Source organism: Excalfactoria chinensis, chromosome 12, assembly GCF_039878825.1.
Source record: "Excalfactoria chinensis isolate bCotChi1 chromosome 12, bCotChi1.hap2, whole genome shotgun sequence".
NCBI classification, from domain to species: domain Eukaryota; kingdom Metazoa; phylum Chordata; class Aves; order Galliformes; family Phasianidae; genus Excalfactoria; species Excalfactoria chinensis.
The window spans coordinates 8,806,569-8,832,624 of NC_092836.1; the positions used below are offsets into that span (position 1 = coordinate 8,806,569).

Here is a 26,056-nt window from a genome sequence, read left to right on the forward strand (position 1 = left end):
GAGTGGCAACCAAAGGTCCAGAAAGCAGCTGAAAGACAATTACTGTGCAACTGTGACTTACAGAGGTGTTCTAGAAATGCAGACAGAAGAATGGTAAATCAGAATGAATTTGTAGGCCAAATATATCCCACAAAGGAGCTAAAGATAAACCCAGACACCTGACATATATGGAGACTGACACAAGGAAGAGAGTTAGCAGGGACAACAACTAAGCATTATTCCTCCACAAACCACACAGGATCTTTCTTACCGTCCCTGAAGGACACACCAGCCACAGTAAGGATCCTTCAGTGCCAGACAGGATTCACAATCTGCGTACAGGGAACACTCCAGTATGGGGACTTTGAGCACCTGTCAGAAAAAGAAATCTATGAAAGCAGAGCAGAGTCACTGAAATTTCATGCTAACTCCTAACACTGCATAAAACTAAAGGAAAAAGGAAGAAATTCCCAAAGCCCAACTTAACACCTGTTCTACATATTAAGAAAGGATGTTAACTTCGAGCTGTGCAGAGACACTGAGGCAAACAGCACGCTGCTGAAACATCATCCACGATGTTTCTTGCAAGAACACTTTATTTAGTGATAAATAACAGACAATGCCATTTGCTCTTCTGCTTTTCTGGACCGTGCCATCAGAGACTGTCTCTTGATGGCTCACCAGGCTGAAGCTGGATGTGGCAGCTCCAGGTGATGGCTCTGAATGCACCTGCCCACTGCACAGCTCTATCTGGCAGCACGACCACTTGGACTGAAAGCAGAGCAGTTGGCTTTGAGCAAAGTGGAACACAACCTTGCAGCAGTTGGGGTAAGCTTGACTTGCAGCCTTAACTGACTATCCTTGCTGATTTCAGCCTTTTGCCTTTTTTTAAATCGGCTACCACGCTTACTATGCTGTCAGTCACCTTAAAACATCATCTTCTAATCCTCAACCTATTACTTTTGCTAAGTAGGTCATGAATTTTGCATTTCTTTAATTGACAGAACAATTACTCGTAGGGATATAATTCAGATTTCCCCTAATCATCCTCCACTCACAGATTCCAGATCCTCCTTTGAAGCTTTACAAGATTCGAGCATCTCAAACTTCACGTGAGGGTTTGAGTGAAGGGAAGCAGTGGTTTTCCTGCACGTTCTCATTTTCATTTTGCCCTTTCCTTCAGATAGAGTAACACCGGGGTTGCTTTCATTTTGCTAGGAGGATCCTTTTTTTTCTAGCTCAAGAAGCTGATCAAGAAGCTGAGTGTTCAGCAAATCCTCTCAAATAAAATACCCGCAGCTCAATTTTCTACCCAGCAGCCCCAGCAATCACAATGCTGCTTTCTCCTCCTGCTGCCACCAGACAAAAAGAATTACAGAGGGCTGAAGAAGAGGAAAGGTGCCTTGCGTGGTTCCTTATACAGCTTGCTTTTATCTGTAAAACTCATCACACAATCAGTGCTGAAACGAGGCAGCCTGACCAACTTCTGAGAACATACATGCCATGGGTTAAGGTCGGAAACCTCTGCCAGGTTTCTTAGACTCCTCCACTTCTTTCAGTACTTTGTCTGGAACTCAAATCCTGTCAGCTCTTCTGCGGAAAGGATTTAATTGCTCTTACCATTGACTGGGTCATGACAAAGAGGTGCTCCTGCAACTGGTCAAACAGGAGGTCTCCGCTCACCACGCTGTTCAACTGGATAGCTAAAGAAGCATAGATGTGTGCATCTCCCATTGCTCCTAAATACACCTGCAGGAGAGTCACAGCAGCATACAAGCAAAGCATCAGAATAGGAATGAGAAACAACTGTCCTACCCGAAGAATTACAGGAGAACTGAAGTTGCTTTTCCTGCCACCCCCCACCTGAGCATCCCTGATCAGTTTTACCCACTTTGCTTCCTGCTGCATCCAGACCGTACCTTATGCAGTCTCCCCCTGCTGTCTCCTAGGAAAGCAATGGTGTGGCCATCTTCCACGTTCACTGCCACAGCCGTCAGTCGAGACTCTGTTGTCTCCAGGAGAGGGGCTGCTTCCAAAGGGACCCGGCTGGCCATGGGGCTGGGAGTGTGGTCAGAGCCACAGGGGTACGCATACAGAGTGTCCTTTGGGGGAGTGAAAACAACGAGGAAATCAGTACCGAAACCAAATAGATACAAAGGACATCATCACCTCTCACACCTCCCATCCTCTCTTCTGTCTCTCACAGAGGTGTCCCTGCAGTGAATTTAGTTTTGAATCTCTAGGCTTTTTGATGAGAGTAGCAAAACAGCTTCTAATAATTAGTTAAGGTACGTCGGTTGTCTGTCACCTAACAGAACGATGCAGATATTCCACCCGAGTTCATTCAGCGTAACAGATGCACTGCTAATGAAACGTTCCTGAACTCTGCCATGGCACAGTTCTGCTGAATCACTCATGAATTCCAGGTCTGAGGTGGAGTCCCCAGTACCAGGACAGACACGAACACTGGGTGGAACACAGCCTGCTCCAAAGGGCTACACACAAAACCTGTGCGGTGCGTGCAGCCAGAGACCCACAAAACACAAACAAGTCCTCCCTGCACACTGCTTCAATTCTTCCTAGCTCCGCCAGGCTTCTGAAAGTTAACTCCACAGCACTGTGCAAAAACAGTCATCCCTCTGTTCCAGCCAGATCCCTCCCAGTACCCACCAAAGCGTCACTTGCTGAATTCTAAAGGAAAGAATAAAAGCTGCCAACTTATTTGCTATTTGTATGTGTAGAAAGGAGATGCTTCATTCTGTCCCTAAATAACGGCACAAGCTGTGGAGGACAGCTTCTCTGTTGCTTCTTGACATCTCGCTCAGCGCTCAGTTTAACTTCAGAGTATCCTTGGTACTATTAAACTTACCATTTTTAATCAATTAGTGACTTGTCTTCAAACAACACTAGCATATAAAAGCTGCTTTTCACCATGAGATCACCACAGGTAATATCTTCACCCTCCTCCACAGCTCTTTACTCCCACCGAGGTATTACTGTGCAGCTCCCACCAACCCAGCTCTCCTCACCCCAGGCAGCAGGGCCGGATTTATACAGCCCCAGTTCCCGTAAGATTTAATAGGAAGTGAGCCATTGCCAGACGTCCACACTCAAAAAGCATCAAGCCTTTGTTTAGAGTGGGATTCTTGATATCTTTTGCAAGCTTTATATCAATTAAGACAAACACTGGAGCCAAAAATATCTCGTTACTGGAGGCTGAGTTTTCAAAGTTTGTTTTAATAAAATGGATACAAGACAGAAATGGTTGTACCCCATTTATGCTCAGTGCTGCTGCCCACACGTGATGCCAGGGGAATTCACTGCACACTGAGGGTCGGCTGCTACAGAACAACGTGACCGTGTGAGCTTTCCCAGTGCTGGCACAGCCTGCCCACCGCCTCCCTGGGACTGCAAGTTAATCACAGGCAAGAGCTGAAACACGTTCCGTGCCATGGGATTAAGACCATGATAATTGTATAAAGTGCTTATATAAATTTCCATAGAGGCTGTGTGAACTGTTCTCAGTGAATAGCATCGTGGCAATGCAGTAGCAAATACACTGCAGGGATCACCCAGCATCGTACTGTAACCGAGCAAGTGTGGAGTGCCCAGACCAAAGCTGAATTCTGCTGTGTGCTCCCTACCTTTCACACGTGAGAAGCAACAACGGGACAAACCTGTCCCGATGCACGATAAGGACGGAAAGCTTGATGCAAAAAGAAAAGCTGCCTATCTTGAAAACTACACCCCAGGAAGACATGCAACCTCACAGGAACCTGTTTCACGTGTCCGATTATCAAGGCATCAACAGCATCTACCATGGAAAACTGGACAGGCTTTCAGATCTGCAGCAAATCAGAGCAAGTTCTGAAGTTCTTATAGAAAACAAGTGTTTGTTCCAGCTAACGAGGTGGCACTGAGCTGTACAACGCAATGCTAGGCTTCCCCTCTGCACTCGAGATAAGGAGGCAGCGCTGAGAAAAAGAGCATACCTTGCGCTGGGGTTTGGAGGCAGAAAAACGTGAAATTAATTAGCATTATTCCCATCTAAAGCACAAGCTGCCACTATTGAAACCGAGTTAAAACCGCTCCTGCATAAAATGCTCATTGACAGCCGCTTCCACTTAATGCTGAATGGAGCAGGCTGGAGCTGGCACAGCCCCCCGCGTGTTGTTAGATACAATCTTAACGACAACCGCTACCACGGACTGAATGGTGAAGGATAAAGTTTGTTAGGACGTTCGCATAGCATTGGACACACTTATTAATAAGATGCTACAGTTCAGCCAGCCCACCAGTGCCAAAGCGCACAGCTGGGACAGCTGGGATCACGTGCCAGGAATCGCACAGCACAGCCTGGCTTCTGCTCCCACCCTGTGCACCCCACTTCCCCGCTGGACTAAACAGGACAGGGTGACCCTGCGTGCTGCTTTCTAAGCTGCTCACACCAGGGAAATCCCCCCAGACTGCACTGAACTCATTCCTTCCATGCTGGCCTGCAGGGGACATGCGGCACACAGCATAGGGTCAGTGAAAGCAGGACATCACAGCCCAGTCAGTGTATTCTTCCTGACCTTATGTTTGCCCTGCTCCCAGCCTGCTCTTTACCCCTCCCATGTTGTCCCACAGCTATTCTACAGTCTGCTTCAGCTGCCAAAACACAAACCATCATTTCAAAACCAGTTCTGGACCACACATCTAATTGCAGATATTCCCAAAGCTCTGTGGTACTGCTCTGCAGGAGGTTGGAAAGAGGAAGTCACCTGAAGTTCCCGTTCTGCAGAAGGACAACACAAGACAGCATGGTGCACTGCTATGGACCAGCAATGCCCTTGGAGAAAACAGGTTACTCACAGCCATGGAACCTCATGCCAGGACACTGCACCCTGCCCCGGGAGAACACTGCTGCTCTATGTTTGTGTCACTGTCCCCGCTGTCACAGCACTAGCCAGCGTGGCTGACAAACTGAAAGGGATTCAGGGTCACAGCCAAGTTCCAGTTTACATTTTTATCCTGCAATATCCCATCACGCCTTTGCCACAGAATTCAAGTTCTGCACATTCATTCCTTATTGCTCTGGAGAAGAGCCAGGTCAGGAAAAAGTCTTCCTGGTGTACAGAATTCTGCAGGGCTAATGCAGTCTTCAGGACAGGATTTTGCTAACTCTTGCTTTCAACTTTCTTTGGTTGCTGGGTGCCCTTTCTTAGAAGCTGTTGCAAGATGCACCTCAACCTAAGCAACAAGGACCCAGCACACCCCTTTAGATCAGGATATGAAGATATTAAGAGCAACCTGAACTCAGCTTCTGTGCTCTTGTCTGGTACTGCCATGAGACAAGAACTGGGGCTGGGTCACAGCAGATGCCTTCCCCATTGCCACACACAGCACAAACCTGTCTATGCAAGGCAGAACACTGCAGCAGGAACAAGGCAGACCTGAGCTGGAATGTAAGAGCATCACCTTGCTGTGGCAGCAAAGAAGCGGTGAGCCTAGAGGCTTTTAGCCCAAGTAGATTCTATCACACAGCTGTGGGAAACAGGATCACTCCAGGAGCACAAAGCAACGCAAGAATGTGCTGCAGATTTCTCCTTACCCTGGCAAAGGTGCAAAGCCACTTACCGCTGGCAGCTGGACACAGTTGGAGCTGACATCATACTCAATGTATGCCACTTCTGCCCCGTCTTCTGACTTCCCATCTCTCATGTAGCACACATCCCTCGTCCAGTTGGTCAAGCGGTCCACCTCCTCCATGGCATAGATACAGAGCGCAGACTCCTCGCTCAGTTTGCCTGAAGAAGCCTGCCAGGCAGAGAAGGCTGCAAACAGCACCTCCCCATCAGTGTCCAGCTGCCCCTGGGCCAGGTCCTTGCCCGGCTGGGTGACGTAGGCTGCTTGCAGGAGGCTGTACGTATTGGTTTTGCTCTGGCAGAGCAGAGGTAACTCCACGTACGAGTAATAATGAGAGTCATCCAAGCAGATTCGCGAGATGTAGGTCTTGTACTCGCGTGACTGAGACTTGAGGTCTCGACGGTAGAAGAGGAAATAGACGCTCGATCGGTAAGTGAAGGACTTAATGAAGTGGTGGTTGTACTCAGAGAGCCTCCCCACTGCCAGCTTGGCTGTTTCTTCATAGGAGAAAATAGAGTGTGAGTCTGTTGCTTGAACATCGCTGCCGTGGGCCCTGAGATTTCGGGTAGTAATGGGAGGAATCCCTCCTCCAACTCCTCGGCTAGTGTACCCCCGTCCCACAAACAGCAAGGGGACCTCATCCTTTGAGTAGGCTACGAGTCCCACGGTGGTGATATTGGGGTCATTGGCAGCAACATACTGAGTGTCACCAGGGCTCTCTGGTCGGAAGAGAACATGGTCAATGGAGGTGAGGCTCCTCTTCTCACAGATGCCCTGGTGCACGCTGCCACACACAATGAGCTCCTTCTGCACCGAGTTCACCAGAAGCAGCTTGTTGTGATTGTCAGTGTGGTGTGCCTGAGGGCACTCCAGCTTTGAGACTGGTGGCAAACAATCTTTGCTGTCCAGAACTGGTCCAGTTTGAACCACGTTCTCCATCAGCAGGTCAGATGTCAGCTGAAAGAGAAAGTTGGTAGCTCCCAGGTAAATGGTCCCAGATTCTGAGTCCATGGACAGGTGGAGGAATCTCGTAGCATTGCGTGAGAACGTGACATACTGCAGTCCCCTTGGAATTGCCACTCCCAAGAAACAGAGAACGGGAAGGAGGAACGTTCCCAGAGGCATGGTAAACACTCTGCAAGAGAGGAAAAGGTGTTATCGCTACCCTGAAGCCAGAAATGAAGATTAATACACATCAAAATTCTTCAACAACACTCTTAGGAAAGGTGGGCAAAGAGGACAGGGGTAACCGGAAGGGACAGAACAAGACACACAGTCAGCACGGGGTGTTTGTGGAGAAGAAAAGAGTTTGCAAACAAACAAAAACCAGAAGGAGACTGTACGATAGAATCGATTTGATCACCTTGACATCAGGATGACAGGCACAGCACCTTCAGGAGAAGATGGAATACTACAAATAGAGCTTTTGGAGACTCTCCCAGAGTCTGCTGGGGTGTGCTGGGGAGAGCTTCCCTTCAATAGCCCAGGACTGGTGCTGAACTTTTAATGTGTAAGTGGTACAAAGCATAGCATCACCAGCTCAGGGATGTAACCCAGGGAGGAAGGTCCTACTTACGCTGCAACAAAATCTGTTTCAAATACTGAACTTATATCACTATTCTTGTAACACCAGAAAGCAGGAGACACGTTTAACCAGACTCCTGAACAACTCTTTCCAATGATGCTATGTTGGAAGCTCTCCAGGACAGGACCACATTCCAACAACATCCAGCACATCGCATACGTTGCTAATGAGCAACACCGCAGTAAAACAAACCACCGTCCAAGACAAACACAACCTGCAGGACCATTGTTTAAATAAGCTGTAGCTAAGCTCCAACTTGGAGGAAACTTAACAACCCTTTTGTTCTGTATTTGACACAAAGTGAAGTTTATATTTCAAGAAAATTAACACAATTAATCCTTCCTCCTTTTTTTCCCATCACGTGGTTATCAACAACCTCCTTTAGGTCTACCGCTGTGTCATCAATGTTTCACAAGGGACCTTCCCATGCCATTGCTGAGTATGGCCCACACAAGCAGGTTTGCTCTGTCCCAGTGCCAGGACAAGGGCTCCAGAGCAGCACTTGCAGTAGCTCCCAGCCACCCATGCAATGTGGGCACTGCACAGACCTGGGGAAGAGTTTCTCTCCACAGCATCCTTGATTCAGTCCCTCTAAACACCCACCATGACCCACCCAAGCCATACCACAGGTGGGAACAACTGTTTTCCACAGCAAGGTGGGAACGCAGCAGTAAGTACCCACAACGATTACCAGTTCGGCATGGAGAAAGGACAACAGCTACAAGTACTCAGAACTTACAAGAAGTACTTATTTGAACTGAGAAGCAGCTTGTGATATAGCTCTGAATCCACTCCCTGCTCAAGACAAGGCATTAAAGCTACACAAGGCTGGGCTGTGGGGTGCAGATCCGAGGGGTGCACAGCTTCCTCCAGAACTGCCCCATAGTCTGCCATGCTCATTTTGGAGACTCATCTCCTCAGGACTGATGCTAATTCTGTAGTTAAAGCTAAGAAAACTCATCCCTTCCCCCCTACAGCCTCAGCCCTCAGGGATCTTTGAGGTAAGCTCCAAGTACTACTAACTCAAAAGTGCTTAAAAGCACAGAGGTGTAAAAAAGATCTGCAGCATTTCAAGCACATACAGCAGGACTTGGTGACTTAATCTGATTTAGGTCACAAACTTCTCCCCATACAAACTGCCTTTCACTAGTTCTGCACAACTTCCAGCACATGGCATGCAGAAAACACAACGACAATGGTGAAAACAGGAGCTGTAAGACTCTGGTTCCATCTTGTTTCACTGCTATTGCAGAATGAACCACCACGAAAATCTGCTTTCCAGCTCCTTTGTCAGTTAAACAGGCATCTTTGCTCTACCAAAAGACCGGCTGAGAGGATTAGTCTATTTGGGAAATCCAGCGGATGGAAGGTATTATAAATACAATACGTTATTAAATATAGGCTTTGTGAAGCTCTGGATAGGCTCCGCTTCACACGGTTATTGTAGGTAAGCAGGCAGTGCTGTCAGGAAATACCCACACAGGGGAATTCTGGCACCAGGCTGGCAGCTTCTCTGAGCACACAGCCACCAGCTCACACCGTACCACCAGGACATTTAGGCTACGTGCACACTGGGGCTTCAGTTCACACTGATAATGAACGCTTAGTGCTTTCTGCTTCAGTGCAGCTGATGCACTCTGCTTTACCCAGACTCACAGCCAGCCATGCAGTCCCTTGCCAGGGTGCTGAGAGAGTCCTGGGACTTGACAGAGGCCCTCATTACAGCAGAGATTGTATCTGTGAAGTGATGAGGGATCTCTCTAAGCTCAGCCAGCAGATACACAGACTGAAGGACAGAGCTCTGACTTAACTGGATCACCTCCAGTTCACATCAGCATTGCACCCAAGATGCAACATGAATTGTTTTCATGCCCCTTTCACTATTTTTATTGGAGAATACTTTATTCAAGGAACTCCTGAACCACATGACTGCTCGATACCCCGGCACGGCCATCACGCAGCTGTCACGATGGCTTGCTGCACATCTCTGCCTTGGTTTCAAAGCTTCATATGCCTGGAAACAAAACAATATGCTGACAGCCATCCACCAGCAGGAGCTTGACTACACTGTGACAGAGCCACACCGACATGGAGAAGAGAGTCTTGTGATTCTCAGCTGCCTCCAGATCAAAGACATCACACTACACCACTTACAAGAATCTGTAATCTTCTTTCTAGCTAAAGCAACCTTCCTATGCCAGCCAGCAATTATACAGTACATCCAGCATTTGTCTTTGGAATTCATGAATGCTGAAATGCTGTCATTCTGGCTAGAGGTCATGCCTATGAGCTACAAGACTTGTGCTCACCACTTACCATCTCTGACAACTGCTGGGGCAGAATGAACATCCATGCTACCAGTGACTGAATTCAAAGCCCAGTGCATGACACCACTGCAGCACACAGCCCCTTCCCAAGCTCTCTGATCTGTAGCTGAACCCATCGTCAGCATTTCACAGGAAGCGTTTTACACACTGCAGCACCTGTCCTGGAGGAGAGATGGAAAGTCAACTCACCCTACATTCCAGCAGACCACAACCAAAAGCAGATCCTGCTGCGGTCAGAGCTCTGTCCTGAAGCCATTATTTCACTTGCCAATATCCCTCCAGAAGTAGCTTTATTAAGAGCTGTTCCTACCACAGGTGCTCCAGGTAAGAGGCTACTATCCAGCCTTGATGGCTCGGGAAGAACAGAGGGCAGTAAGAAGATAAAAACATCAAGAAGGGTGATGGAGTATGCTCTGTGAGCCAGCCCTCATCACCCAGCGATGGGTAAACGCCGAATACAGCGCTCTTTGTTCTTTGCTGCAGAGCCATTAATGGATGAACTTGCATTTACCGCTCAGTGAACAAACATACATTAGAAACAAACCCGAGTGCATGGCTACCAGTGGTTAGAAGCATTCCCATCCTACCTGAAAATGGAGAGGAAAAGGCCAGCAACGCGTTTTGATTCAATTCCCCCAATTATTCCTCAAGCACAGGCATCACTGCCTCTGTTTCTCGCTCTTTGGCACAGCCCATCACGATACGGGGAGGACAGGAAGAGGGAGGATAACCTACATTTAAATCTGATAGTTTCATGACAGGCTACACTACTGAGCTCTTTATGGATTTACTGAAGCGTTCAGCTTCCCGTGCTTGCTGTTAGCGCACAACACAGCTGTTACAGACAGATTGCACTAAAAGTGTGTAGCCTTTAATTAATTCTGAAGGCAACTGCCACGGCTTAGAGATTCTTTTCAAATATTCAATTTTTTTGGGGGGGATGAATTCCCCTTTAATAGGAGAACACACCAGACAACGCTCCGGACGTTGGCTTTAACACACTGTAAAATATTAATATCGGAATTATACTTCTGGGTTTCATTTCTTTAATCTACATCACAACAGAAGGCCTGGAGGATTAGTCAGTTCTGCCACAGGATACTTATATGGCATCCACAAAACAACCACCAGTAACGTGGGAGCAACAGCACCATTTCATTACTTGGAAATCGGAGTACGACAGCATCTTCTCTCGCACTATTTTTTACCTCTGACCTCACATATACCTCCCAAAGACTTGACTCATTCATTGAATAAACAAACAACAGCTCACTTGGGCACGTTTCAGCATATCAATACGTAAAGATTATTTCAATCCTCACAGACTATCTCCCTGATATCCTAACCCCTCCCAAAACGGAGAGGTCAGAGCGTGCTGCAGCCTCTGGGTTGTCTTTCCTACCAGCTATCAATCCCAGCACAATTCTCCTGGGAAAAGTGGGGCCCCTGATACTCGCATCTGCAGCTCCCACTGCACTGTTCGCAGATCCAGCCCGTGGGGAGAGCCCTACAAGACACAAACATTAAAAGCACAATTCTTCGAGCTGCACGACAACCCTTGGGCTCCGGCACGTCCGAGTCAGGCAGTGTCAGCAAGAACACCAGCACTGTGTTTGCTGCACAAAAGCCCCGAGCTGCAGTCCCCTTTCTAAGTCTCATATGCTCAACAAAGACTTGCTGTTTTCCGGCACGGAAGATGACATTCCCATTAAATAAATACATCTCTTCTGGAGTCTTATTTACTGCAACCAGGCCAGTTCCCTGCTGCTCTGTTTAAGAACACTTGCAGAGATGAACACAAACCTCTGTTTTCCAAATAAAATTAACACCGAGGAGAATCCCCCATCCAGCACATCCCATCAGAGCAGGGCTGACACAGACAAGGCGGCTCTGTTAGGTCAGCTGTGAGTAACACCAAAGCTGAGGTCAAAATAACTAGAAAACTCCAAACATGAGACAGAAAATCTGAAGTGGCAGGAGAAGGCAGCACAACTCACACTTTCAGGCTACAGAATTAACAGCATTAGTAGATAAACACTTGAGCAAATGATGTTTTCCAAACCCTTGACAATGACTGCTGGCTGTTTGAACACGGGTACTTTTCAGGCTGAAGATGTTACACAAAAACAATGTTAAGCACACACCGCATCACAGAATTGAGTCCAAAGAGACCCTTAAAGTCCATCTAGTCCAACCCCCCTGCACTGAACAGGGACACCCGCAGCTCCATCAGGTGCTCAGAGCCCATCCAGCCTCACCTTGGCTGTCTGCAGGCACGGGGCACCACCACTTCTCTGGGCAGCCTGTGCCAGTGCCACTCCAGCATCTGCTCTACTTTCTGATACCACTAACATTTCAATGATACTCTTATGCATTGTTAGGGTTCCTTGGAAAAACAGCAGAAAGTGCTTCGACTCCCTGGCTGTACCAAGCACTAATTTTAGCTGTACCAGAATTAATTGATGGGAGCGGACAGGCATTTCCTCCAACACCTCAAGCACATCCAATTTTTCCTCTTGAACATACAACGATACGCTACAGCCAACACAGTTTAAACTTCCAGTACCAATGGCTAATGGAGAGTTAATGTTTAACACAGCTGAATCGTGAGCTTATTATGAATTAAACTACAGAAACATTTACAAGGAACATAAAGCATCACAAGCTGCCTGCAGTTAACTTTTCTCCACAGCCAATGCAGAATTTTAAGCTTCTCACTGAGCCCCCTTCTCAAACGCTGACAAAAAGAGAACTCGAGTATCACATTCTATATACATTTTAAAAAGCGGAAAATCAAGTCAGCTATTAGCTTCCTGTTATTTCAGCACAACAAAAGGCTAATTTTCTGCCCACATTATGCATTTGAAGATTTGAATCCTTTAGGATCAGCTCCAGCTTGCTGTGTGATGGAGCCAAAGAACAGCAGCAAGCAATTCCTCCCTTCTGCCTCCAAGCTCCTGACAAAACCAACATATCAAAACCAACATATCAAAAGCAGGATTTTTTCCTAGGGCTCCTAAGTTAAAGAAACCACCACCTTAACCCTACAAGCACTTCCCCAAGGGTATTTAACCCCAGTAAGTTGCCTTGTCACTTCCTTTAACTTTGCTCATCGCAGGACTTTCAGTCAAAGAAGCTTCCAGTCACTTTTTGCATGAACGGTTCCAAAACTAATCCTTCTTAATCCTCCTTGGGCAAGAAGATAAGGACAGCTATTCTAAGGCAGACAGAAGTCCACCTACACAGAGACCTTGTCTCCAGCAACAGACAATAAGAAATGCCTAAGGAGAAGAGGGAGGGCAGACAAACACCAGGCAATCATTCCAGCTTCAGGCCTTCAGGATGGATATAGCAGGTGATCCCAGCTCCTTCAGACAGAGACAATTTCTCTTGTAGCACTTTGAGCCTTTCTGAAGAAGAAGTAACATAAAACAACGTACCTGACTCAGAGAAGCACCTGAGCACCCTCTGTCCACAGCACCTGACCCAGACATGCTGTCACAGAGCAAATGTTGTCTTTAACCCCCAGATCATTTACCTACCCAAGAACCTCTTTCTCCCCCACCCAGCTGTCACATCATATGCCAACACTGTGTCCACCCAAATACCAGCTGAGACTCAAACACTCTTCCAGGCAGTTAAATAGGAAAAAAACCAAAAGGTCAGTTCTCTTGGTCCCAATGTGAAGAGGAGTTCCAGGGAACCCAGATAAGCTTAATTTAGCTGTGACTGAATCCTTCTGGGAAAGCAGAGCTCACTTAAAGTTACCCTCCTGATTCAGCCTGCTGAGCAAACCTACCATTTCTATACAAATCCAGGCAAACCTAAATCCATCATCCCACAGAAGTAAGCTCACCTACAGAAGTCCTGGTAGAGAATCGCTGCTCAAAATACAGTGTAACACCGGAGCAGAGAGAAAGCCTCACAGTACCCAGGAAATTCCAAGAGCACATTTCCAATTTCCAGTTAATTGAGCTCCAAGAGACAGCTTTTAATCTGTTTAATATGAACTAAACTGACTTTGAAAGAACTGTCAGCTAAGGCTCTCGGAAAAAGAAGAGATAAGCTTTTGTGGAATTACAGTCCCTATCATGATTTAATAAGTACTTAAAAGACAGGAAATCATAAGTGGAAGAGTTTCCCAAGGGAGGAAGGTTATCAGAGAGATCTGCCAAGAATTCATTCTGCAACCTGCGCTCTTCAGTATATTCATAAGATGATGTACAAAGCGGAATAGGCCTGGAACTGGCAAAGCTTACTGAGAATGAAATTATTCAGCACAATCAAATACAGAGGAGACTGCAAAAAGTTACAGAACTCATGCACTCCTAAGTAACTCCACAGCATCTCACACAGCAATTAATACTGAGAGTAACACCAAATATCCTAATTACATAAGCGTATGAGGACCCAAACAAGCTGTTATCGCCCATGAAAACGTTGGAAGGTTGGTCCGTCAGATCAGCATTTAGCATCAAGCAAAAAGGCAAATACAGCCTTCGGCGTGATTAGGAAACACATCACCATTTTGCTGTTGAATGCTGCAGGCAGTTCTGCTTCCCACATCTGAAAAAGGAGACAGAATGACAAAAAGGACAACAAAGATGATCAAAAGCACGGGACAGCTTCCATATAAGGAGAGACTGAGCAGAGCAGGACCTCAGATGGACAAAGAAGCAATCAGGACAAGACAGGGAAAACGCGAGAGATCTGAGACACGACAAATAGAATTAGGATGTGAAATGTGGAATAATTAATGACCGCTTCTTCCAGTGCAGGAAAACAAGAGCACTGACAAGGTTAAACAGCTCTTCTAAACTTTCCTAAGTCGGTTCAAGGGCAATTTTCACTGGATGTAAAAATATTTTATGTAACATTTTAAGTGCACGATTAAATTGTAGAGCTCACTGCTGCGGGATGTCATGGAGACTGGAAACACAAACAAGTTAAAAGGGGTTATAAAAATTAATGTAGTCGGGATCTGATAATCAGATTCAGCTCCAAGCCAAGGAGGGCCCTAAACTGGTGATGGCCATAAGCTGGGAGCATCAAATGGAGAGGAGGAGAAGAGAAAATAAATAAATCACATCGCACATGCCCCGTCTCTTACAGTACTCATTAAGCATCTGCTTCTGGCTATTGTCAAAGACAGGATGCTGAGCTAGACAGCGCTCTGCAATCTGCCCCAGGAGGACAGTTATATTTAAACTTCTTATTTTAATGGTACATTTATAGATTTTATTTACTTTTAAATATTAGGAATGGAACTTTAGCCCTTCTTAATCGCATATTTAGGAAGCTGGAAGCCTAACCTCATCGACTATTTCTCAAGGCATTATCTGTCTTATTAGCATTTAGATACCATCTAGCTGAATCCTGACAGCGCTGCACAAAGCTAACACACAGCACAGCAGCAAAGCAGAGCATCCCCCTCCCTCCACCTGGGAGCCCCAAGCAGAGGTCCAAGCCGTGGTGCATAGCAGCAGCACAGCTGTGGGTTTAAAGCACAAGCAGCCCCTTCCCAGACCGGCTCTGCCCTGTTTGCTACATGCCTGGTGGAAATTTCTTGCTCAGCAGCTGAGTGAACAACACGGAGAACACAAATGCTGCATGTATAGTGCTGGGTAGTGTTTAACAGAACTGCTATTGGGAAAAGTAGGTCAGGACCATCCGTTCTGCCCAGAGAGAAAGGAAACTGAAGCACACCAGACTGTTTGGCTAGGTATTACAGAACTCCTTCGTCGGGGATTTCATCACTACTTCAAACAGGCGTGATTCATGTGTTACCAGCCTCCACCTGGAGGAAGGCACGCCTTCCCACCGCACAGCCCGCCCTGTCATTAGGGGCACCTCTCCCAGCCCCAGCCAAAATCCCTCCTGCTCTCAGCTTCAGCTCCGTGGGGCTGCTAGGAAAGATGGAGTCCTGCATTAAGTGCATCAGTTATTCCACAAGACCTCCGCACAGCATGTTGCCTCCCAGGGGCCAGCACCGGGACCCCACACAGTGAGGGCCACACTCTCCTGCATACAGCCAGGGGTCTTATCTTGGGATAACCCATCAAGGGAGGAAAGGAACTTCAAACATCCTTCAAAACCTGCTTCCTTCCTGTGGGGGATTTGTGATGCCTTCAGTAGAGCCAATGGGTCACCATTTCCAGAAGGACAACCCACAGTGATAAAGTGCAGCAGCTCTCCAGCACATCCCTGGTGCTTCCTGCATTAGCAGTAGCAGCTCACAGCCTACTCCAGCCATAAAACTCCGGAGAAACTGGGAACAGACAGCAGTTTTTCCTGTGCTTTGCCTCACTGGGCTGGCAGGTAGTTCCAAATACCCATCACAGGCAGGCTTCACTCTTCTTCACTACATTTCAGAGAGCACCTTGCCTTGTTTTTGTCCCTGTGAAATGATGCTGGCTCCACACTTACACCGCAAGAAAAAACCACGGTCTCTATGCCAGCAGCAGCCCTGCAAGACTGCAGGGTGCAAGAGAGACCAGAGGGCTCTACTGCACAAGGAGCTCCTGCTAGCAGCATTGCAGCCCACAAACAAGCACACAAAGACTGCATCCCAGTGTCCATCATCCCCTTGTCAAGAAGCAAATCAGAGCCCTTACATAATGCAACCTGCTTCACATTAACCTTTTCACTCTGAAAACATGGAGCAGCGTAGCTCTGCACCTCAGAAGCCTTCAAATTGTTTATCACCACAACAGCTCTATGAAGAGTTAATGTACCCAAGGTAGGGAGGAACGAATTCTTTTCCATGGAGTTTTCCTTCATTTGAAATAAGATTCATTCTTCTGCCCTCTCCAGTAGCTCCCAGGAGAGCACACAGCCTGACAGCAGTGTGACAGTTCCCCCATCACTCCAACAGTGTCAGCAGTTCTGGCTACAGCCATGAATACAGTCAGTAATATGCAAATAAATGTAATGCAATGCAACCGCACGAGTCCTCCCACCCAGAAGAGACAGCAAAATCAACAGAATTCCACATCACCACCACAATCTCCTTGTGGTTTGCCTTCAATCCAAGCTGGTTACGTTCTATCTCATATTACTCAACTCGTTTTATCAGGAATGAAGCTTTGATCAATTCATCTTCCATAAATTAGTACTTAAGCCTGGGAGACTGTCATCAGTCAGCTAGGAACTATTCAGCTCAATATTCTGGTAATTAGGTTACACAGGTTCGCTAGATAACAATCTGAGTTGGTGCACCTAGATGTTTTCTCCCATCTCCAGAACTCAATATACCAAAGCTTTCATAAGGCCAAAATCAGAAAGCAGAGCACCAAGCACTTCAAAAAGGAGCTTCCCAAGTTGCTCATAACACACAGAAAGCACAGGAGTTCCCAGGCTTCCATTGCAGTAGAATGAACACGATGCAGACTTGAGAGGCAGGATCAACTTCACACCAGTCTGAACAGCCCCAAGCAACTACCTTCCTACACAGACTGGGATCTTTGCTATCCAGCATTCCCTAATTTAGCCTAAGACAGAGCCTTGGTACATGAACTGAAGAGCTCTCAAGGTGTCTGTGGTCAAGGAACCACAAGGTTAAAGGCTAGCAGCAGTGATGCAATGTGCACTTCTGCCCTACCATCACAGCCCTGCACCCCAGCCATTGCCCAGACGTAGAAGCTCTCGTTTCAACAGTAAAATTCAGACTGCATGTAGAGGTAGGACTACTGCAGCCCACGAGCCTTCAGTCAATGCTTTTCATTCATACTTCTACAAGTCTAAAGGCAGGAAGGGTGAAAGTGTGCAGTATGAAAACTGAGTGGCAAAGGAAGCAGAAGGCAAGGATGCTGCAGGATTTGGCACGTGGAGAAATAAGCCACGTGGAGCGAGAGTTCTGCAGTCACTTTGTGAACATGTAGTCATGCAGACGGGTCCTCACACCTTATCCAGAACAAGGGATTTTAATTACAAGACAAAATTCACCCACCATGGCTTTGTAATGTGAACTTCTGTTCTTATCTGCATTCAAATCGAGGACATCCTAACTTTCTCTAGTAAGATATTAGAGCTCCCAGTCCCAGTCAGGGCTGAAAAAGGTTGTTTTTGGTGCTGTCCTAAGAGTTCTATGGTTCAGAACCAGTTACCTCTTCAAGGTAGCCATGAATTTTAAAGAGTTTTTGGTTGAGACTGTTCTCCATCTGGTTTGCAATCCACCTACCTGAGCAGTCTGACAGCCACTAGCTGGACAGGACTGACTGGCTCTTCCCTCTGCCTTTCAGGGAAGCCCAGATCTTCACCCTGGGGACACAGAGATGCACTAACAAGCCTGTTGCATAAACTGCAATACTAGTCTGGAAATGCACACTCCTACGAGCAGGCGCTGCAGCCAGAATAACTGGCTGACTGTCGGCATTTCAAGAGAGTGCTATCTAGCCAGGGTGACCCCTGGGCAAAAGAACCCAGAAAACAGGAAAACCAGATTTACAGTAGTTTGTTAGGAACAGCAGTGAGTGCAAGACATCAAGATCATAATGCAATGGTCTACAGAAAGGGAACAAAACTTAATGTAGCCCAGCAAAGGACACATCAAGAAAGTGAAGGAAGAAGTTGGAAGGGAGCTACAAAGGACATCCAGAACAACTGCCCGACCACTTCAGGGCTGACCACAAGTTAAAGTGTATCATTAACACACAGTGGAAATTTGAGCACATGACTTCTCTGCCAGCCTATGGAGTGACTTTTGCTATAGAACATGGGACACAGGCACGCTGGTTTCTGCATCTTTGCAAACAGGCTCCAATTTCCCCAAATACACAAGCTGAGTTTTGAGTCTTAAGAGCCTCCAAGAATCTAAGCTGTATATTCTGCTACCAGTCAATCTTCCATAGCTGTCCCCCAAGGATCACAGATCACACTCAATAAGGAGGAGAAAAATAGGACAGTATCCAACAGTAGAGAGCCTATGGACAAAAGGACGGACAGGTTGGCATAGCTCTCATCCTGTTGAAAGGGAAAGGGAACATTCAAAGCAACATCTCACCCTGCGCTGCATTCTTTGCAGATCTGGGTAAGCATCTAAAACCAAATGCAAGGCCAGACTTGCAAAAGTGAAGCACCTAAAACTGAGCCCTGTTATTTTTAAACGCTTACACAAGACCTAAAGTAAGATCAGTGTTTCAAGAACTTCCAAAAACCCCGAACCTCACATAGGCCACAGCATTTTTAGTTTGAAAACATTTGGAACAGAGACTGTATTGTTTATCGATCTGCATATCACTCATTGCAGTTCAAATTAAGTTACAGCGCACTACCAAGCAAGAAACGCAATTTAAGGAGGGGAAATCCACACCGAGGAGACTCGGGCTATCATCAGTAAGACAGTCTCTGTAGCTTCGTAAAACATGCAGCATCTTAGAGCAGCAAGGAACAGCACACACCAAAGGGGAAGGGAAAATGTCAGCTTCCCTGCTTAGAATTGGCTCCTTCACACCACCCTCCCCAGCTGCACAGTTTCCCAGTATATACTCTCCAAACTCAAGTCAATAGCCCGCATGCAGGCTTTAGCATCTCACAGGCAATGCCTTCAACAAGGCAGGACATCACCACCAGAGCAGCAGAAACTCGAGCCACAAGCTGTGCTGGTTTCTGTTTTTACAACTTTTATTTTGATTTCTCTTCCCAGTTCTGACAAACCAGACTGCAGTTGTTCCAGCTCCAGTGATGGCCTGAAGCCGTAAGAATGAAGTAAGCACACAGCAGCACTTTGCCTCCCCGAACACTCTCCCTGGTTGCAGTGATGTGTAGATCAGGAACTTCTTGAGACAGAGGTGGGTTCCATGCATTTAGGAACCTTCAATAGCACCTTCTTCTGTGGAACTGCCCTGCACCCTCAAATACACACAGATGTTTGGCATTCACAACATCCTGTGGCAGGGAGCTTCCCAGCCTACCCACACACATCAAGGACTGAGTCTTTATTTGTTTTTAAGCCTACTACACCTAGCTCCGTTCAATGCCTGTTCACACTTACGTTCCTCCCACACTCACAGAAGAGGCAAAAAATAGCTGCTGCTTTTCTACTACAGCATCTACTGGCATTCAAGGCCAGGCTGGATGTGGCTCTGGGCAGCCTGGTCTAGCAGCTGGCGACCCTGCACATAGCAGGGGGGCTGGAAAGAGATGATCATTGTGGTCCTTTGCAAACCATGCCATTCTGTGATTCTATGATTCTATCATCTTCTTCCTCCAGAGCAGTGTGTGTTTTTCTTGATTATCAGATATAAGAATTCACTCTGCATGTATGCATCTCCTACCAGGCAACCTAACCTTTCCTGTCAGGCTGAAATATCTGGCTTTTCTGCCCTTCACCAGTTTCACTGCTAGGAGTCAAACAAGCCTTTTTAAGTTACAGGAATGTAGAAATGTCTCTAGAATTACAGAAAAAAGAAGCGAGGTCATTAAAACCAAACAATTCAAAAGACAGCCAATGAATTATTTAACATTTACAAGTACTTAGTGCTGACAACATTTATTTATTTAAATATAAGCCTACCTCACAACTTAAGGCTACTAAGGGCTAGAAGGATCAACTCATTCCCCAAATGACCCACAACTGGTTCTGACCAGAGGGGAGAACCCTCCTGCCAAGGTGGTGGGTACCAAACAGCACACAGGACTCAAATGCTCCTCTAGTAAAGCAGAGCCCAACCATTCTCATCTCTTCTGCTACACCCACTGGGGAAGGCATTTGGCTCTCCCTATAAGCTGAGCTTCTAGAACACAGCATGGAAGTGCTGTCTGCATCTTTGGTGACATCAAACCATTCCAGTCCTGGAGGTTACATAAAAACTGCACTGAAACATAACAGAAGTGATTATTCTCACATAGACATGATACAGGTATCACCTGCAGTGCTTTTAGAAGCAAAATGTAGGAACATATTAGGAATTTTGTCCTTCATCCCACTGTGGTTATGCGTACATCTGCATTATTTTCATACTCGGAGAAGCTCACTTGCTTTTGAAACAAAAACCTTGTTATTACAAGGAGACATAATCAAACAGAGCACACGTATCTTGTGAAGAGCAGCTCAGCACACAGCAGACATCTCAGAAACAGAACTACGAGACAGTAAGATGCAAGACAGTAAAACTATCTGGATCTGTCTTTCTTTGAAACATCATATTGTGAACTGAACAGGGAATCTCAGGTAGTTCCACAGAGGCTTTACATCACAGATGAAGTATGTGGCCTAGAAATACCCAATACCCAAAACATCACTATTCTGAGCACTCTGCAGAGCACAGCACACAACTGCCTGCCAGGCATGAGAAGCAATGAGAAAGGAATGTCTACAGCCAAAATGCAACATCACGCTTTCCTTGTGGGGAAAACATGCCCCCTGCCCCTAAAGCAAACGGTTTCTCCTAGTTTTAGCCTTGTCCACAGCACAGCAGTGTGTGTTTAATATTAAAGGGAAAAAGAAAAAACAAAAAAAAGGTGGGACAGAAAGTAGGGCAGAAATCACCCCATACGCTGCTTAAAAATGAGGAGGAGAGCAGAGGAGGGAACAAACAGCACTCTCCTAGGTAACACCGAGTTGCTACTCGTGCTGCACAAGAATGAAGCAGAGCGCGACTTGGATAATAACCGTAACTCACATTCCAGAAGTTAGTTTGTTCTGCCATGATCTCTTGCACTTAAATGGACTAAAAACCATTTCTTCCAGTGCAGTTCTGCTGGGGCAGTGTTTCAGTAGGGTCTGGACAGAATCAGCTGGCTATCTCAAAGAATACAACCACATACACACAACATGCAGTCCTCTCTATGGTCTTTTAATTTTACGTATCCTAAAAGCACAGACCCAGAATAGACTGAATTCAAATCATCTCAAGTACTTACTCCTTCCCTATTTCAAACAGCTGTGATTAAGTGGTTTTACTTGAACCGCCCAGAGCCAGCGAAAAGCTGAGGAAACCCGACTCACCAATCCCTGTACGTGTGCTGTATGCACTCAAGATTTATTCACAGAGGTTCCAGATCAAAACAGGTTTTCATAAAGCCTGCTCTTTAACATTCAAGACTTTAATCTAGCTCCACTACCAAACTGGAATCAAACAAGCTGCACACACACAGAAGCCTGGGCTAGAGGATGCTGTCTGGCTTTGTTCACTGCTTTTGTTTTTACGGAACACTCCTGCTGCTACAGCTGCAAATCCAACAAGCAGAATATTTTCTGATGAAGGGCTCCCATGATCTCAAGTGATATTCATCTCTTCAGTGCAATAGTCAGTGACTCATTTAAGCCAGCAGCTAGTGTCCAGGTGCCAGGGTTTCGTTCCCCAGCCAGAAGTTCACACAGATCTGCAGATCTCCTGCAGCTCATTCAGTCTGGGATGTACCACCCTCCATCTGATGTTCAAATTCCAGCATTCAAATTCCACACGTTCACTCAGAGCGCTCTGCCAGGTGAATGGGAATAGGAGTCACAGCTGGGCAGTTGAACAGCACAAAGCCTGAAAGGAGAACTGCAGTTTCAGGAGACATTTCTTCAAGGGTCTGTAGCTGTCAACACCACAGAGCTCAGCCAGCGCAAAGCATCTCACCGTGCTGCAAAGTCACTGACAGCCAGATATGCGCATCACCCTGCTCCAGCAGACTGTCTCCAGGTTTAGTCACACTCAGCAGCCCACTTCTGGTCACAGAGCACCATCAGAAAGTAGCACACTTGTTTGCTTCTTTCTGCAGACTAAACTCATTACCTTGCACAGAGAACTCTAACTTGCAAGTTACTTTACACTGCAGTAGGAGTGGAATTGTAGCACCAGAGCTGCAGAGGACTAGCAGGAGGTGTACAGCAGCCCGATGTACACACTGCTGCAGTCCACACATCCCAACTGGTCCCTTGGGAAAGGGGTGGGAGTTCAGGGGGAGGGATGCAGAACCAAGACAAAGACAAGAAAACAGGCAGGCAACCCTTGGAGTTAATAATTCTCTTTACACCAGAGCCCTACAGATCACAGCTTCTGAGATGTACTCTGTCCTTGGTAGGAGCTCCACATATAAACAAGTGTACATTCTCACATGCTGCTACTCGCTCTCTCCAGTGGACTATGTGCCTGGTAAACCCACTTGCCCACTAATCACAAGTGGTGATGCCCATCAGGTGAACTTATTCATTACACAGCAGCAGCAAGAGGCCGCCTGGCACAACAGTGACTGCACAAAGGGCCAATGAGCAACACAGAGGAGCCCAGCGGGCTGCAGCAGTCCATGGGTGTTCCAGTGCTGACCCCCGTCGCGTTTTGCTTACCATCTGGACTCTTGGGAACGTTGAGACACCTTCATTTCACTTATTGAAGAGTATGCTTCAAGCTGGAAAAAAAAAAACAACATAACATGAAGCGTAAAGACTCTTTTTGCAGTAAATTAAACCTCTGTTGCACTTGACTCCTGCAGTGGCTCCCTTCCCCCTGTGGAGGCAAGGGCTGGCCAGCTGCACAAAGTCCAGGCGGCCCTGGGAAAACAATGGGATCTTTTTCTCGCCAGAACAAGCCTTCCCATTCACCCTTCCAACCACGGCACGGAGGACACCCCCAGTGTGTCTGCAGGGGAGAGGAGTCTGTTGGCATGGCAACAGTACACCCTAACTCCTCGCTAATGAACAGGGATAAAATGTTTTGCTCTCATTAGGAAAAATACAGACACATTCCTGATTGGTGAGTAATGTCTCTGCCTCTGGGAGATTAGCTCAGAGCTGTGCAGCCTGAAACAGCCTCAATTCAGCCCACTGCCGTGCTTCCCTTGAACAGCCATTCTCCAAGGACCGCACGTCTCTCAAGGGCAAAGCCTACAGAGCCTTCTGGACGCTTTGCCTTGGTGCCGAGACAGCTCAAGGCAGGAATAATGAGGGGAAGCTTGACAGAAGCCAACAGGAGCACACACAATGGGAACACACCCTGCGTCCCCTCAGGAGCTGGTGCATTCTCATTGCACCTGGGTCCCAAGCTATTGCTGCAGCCCCAAGCTGCTCTTTGTGCTTCCCTGCACCAAGAGCATGCGTCAGCCACATCCCTGCTGCTGGGGGTAAAGGACAGAGCGCAGAGCTGCAAGCAAAGCCTGGCCATGGCTGTGTGCAGGCAGCCGGATGAGGGCTGCTGCCTAACAGCATCGTTAGGGTGCTGGTGTTAATCATCAGTGAGATTCAGAAGGGGAATCTCTACATATTTTGTTGTTCACAGTGTATTTATGCAGACACTTGTCTCGTTGCTAGCTGCCGACTCCTGTGGCCGTGCACAAAAATGAACAAACAAACAAATAAATAAATAATCAACCTTTTATGTCGCAGACACTTCCTAGAGGCCTCTGCCCTCCAGATATTGGTGCACAGCACAGCCTGCATGAGGACCACAGCAATTTGTCTTCTCCAGAGAGGATCCGGGGTGGGAGCAAGGCCAGTCTGCCCAGCACAGACTAAAACCCAACCTCTGGCCACACTTCTTGGCACAGCACAAGCACAGCCCAGCAGAATTAAACCCTGAGCTCAGGGCTCATCTCTCCTTGATGCTGCTGCTGGGTTCCACTCACACCAACTGCCTTGGGCTTCAGAGCATTCCCAGGGGCTGGATGGCTGCTCTGACCCTGCTCTCCTTTCTCTCAGACACCTCGGCATGGTGTCTGCCCACAGACTACCTCCATCTGCCCGCAGGAGGGTCGCACCCAGGGCACATGGCCGTGCAGTGACAACACAGCAGCCCCTGCCTGGTGGCTCAGCTCACTCCCAGCCCCACATAGGCTCACAAGAGCCTAGTGATGCTTCCCAACCCCCAAGGGCCCTCCCCCAGCCCCGGCCTCAGCCGTGGGAATGGAGCTCGGCACCCCGAGGTGGGCTCACCCTCAGCCACTGGCAGCTCTTAACTCCCTGTGTGCTGACATGCAGCGCTCCGCCAGCTCCACCAGCACCAGGACTGTCCTTGTCCTGCTGCCCCCAGCCAGCACATCCCTGCTGGGGGTGGCCTCTGTGACACGGGTGAGCTGAGGGCATGGCTCAGAAAGGCTCTCGCTGCACAAAAAGCCTCAGGAAGCAGCCCTTATTCTGGCTGTCAGGCCTTCCCCCGGCGTGTCAGGAGTTAAGTTCACATTTCCATTCTCCTGACCCGCACCAACGCCGGCTGAATATCGAGCTATTCTTTGCAGCCTGATAAAGCATGAGAAAGCCGAAGGCCTCACACACTCCTCCTTTCCCAAGCTTGGCTGCCTGCCCACAAGCTGTCACTCCTTGGCACCCGGGGGGCAGGGGGAGCAGAGCAGGCCCAGCCCTCCTTCCACCTTCCACCCCAGGACCCCAGCCCTGCTGCCTTGTAAGAGCTGTGCTGCCCTGCTGGGGAGCCGGGGAGTCTCCCAACACAGTGACTCCCCAGTAGGAGCCCAGTGGGTGGGTGGGAGCTCACCACCACCAGCACCACCATGCTTGGAGATCAGGGAAATTGTGGAATCAGGAGCAGAACCTGATCTGAAGGACTGTTTACCCTTTCACGGCCCGCTCATGCAGGTTGCACACCTCTCCCCTGTGCTTCTGATAGTGAACAGATGCATGGATCCCACCAGGAAAACCATTAGGTTTCTCACTAATCAGGCACCAAGTTTGCTTGGGTCACCAAACCTATCGGAGGGTTTCCTTTGTGATTGTTTGGGTTTTGGTTTTGTTTCCACAGAAGCTGGGATATCCGTCTTCCCTCTGAAAGCAAACAAGCACAACAACAAAAACCGCACAGATCCAGGAAGGCCCTTCAGTATCTCCACAGCTGCTTTCATCCTAAACTGAACCAAATCTCAGTCATGCTTGTTTAGGAAATGGGCTCTCAGGAATCACAAGAACCCATGTTTGATGGCATCTTACCATGTTCCGACCAACACCACGCTGCATCTGGCTTTATCCCTTATGACACGCTGCTGGCACGTTGGAGGGTTTCTGTTGCACTTCTGTACATAAAGCCTCTCTGCCACAACACCTGCAGCCACACAACTGCTACGCTGAAGCCATTAATGCACACAGCATCCACAAGTCAGCAAATTCTGAGCTCACCCCAGTGCAAGCCAAACGTAAACCCTCCTGTGCCCTACAGACACACAGACCATTGAGCTGTGGGAACGTTCAGCCAGCATCACCCTCTGCCACACAGAGCTCTAAATGCAAAGCTTAATAGAAACAGTTAACATCCCGAGAGTGGCTCCATGCCATCAGAGCCCTACATGTAACATAATCCAGTTAATAACGCCCAGAATAGCACTCCAAAGCCCGAGCACAACCAAGACCTCACTGTGCTGTGCTGTGCACACAGCTGCAGCACTGCCGTTCTCTCTTCTACAGAATTACCCAGCACCATAGACAGGAACCAACCGTAACCTGTATTTTACAGAAGTCAGGACACAGGAGAGCAATGTGCACTTTTCAAATGTCTTTTTTTGGCAGCTAAACCAAGCAAGTAGTCTCAGAGCAGCCAGGGGCCGGGAACACCGAGGTTACTCTCTCCCCAGAGCAGACAGGCAGAAGCCCAGCTCAGCCTGAGCTCACTGA

At 47.6% G+C, this 26,056-nt stretch overlaps 1 protein-coding gene across 6 annotated transcripts in view; it reads right to left on the reverse strand.

Moving 5' to 3' along the window:
* The window catches only part of PLXNB1 (plexin B1), a 65,462-nt gene that overhangs the window by 27,728 nt on the left and 11,678 nt on the right, over positions 1-26,056 (reverse strand). For all 6 annotated transcript variants that reach the window (XM_072347827.1, XM_072347830.1, XM_072347831.1 and 3 more), the window contains exons 2-6: positions 22,793-22,854; positions 5,599-6,742; positions 1,899-2,081; positions 1,600-1,728; positions 251-351 (exon numbers count right to left, since the gene is read on the reverse strand). In XM_072347827.1, coding sequence (XP_072203928.1) covers positions 251-351; positions 1,600-1,728; positions 1,899-2,081; positions 5,599-6,732 — 1,547 coding nt within the window. In that variant the 5' untranslated portion in view covers positions 6,733-6,742; positions 22,793-22,854. The remainder of the gene's footprint in view (positions 1-250; positions 352-1,599; positions 1,729-1,898; positions 2,082-5,598; positions 6,743-22,792; positions 22,855-26,056) is intronic.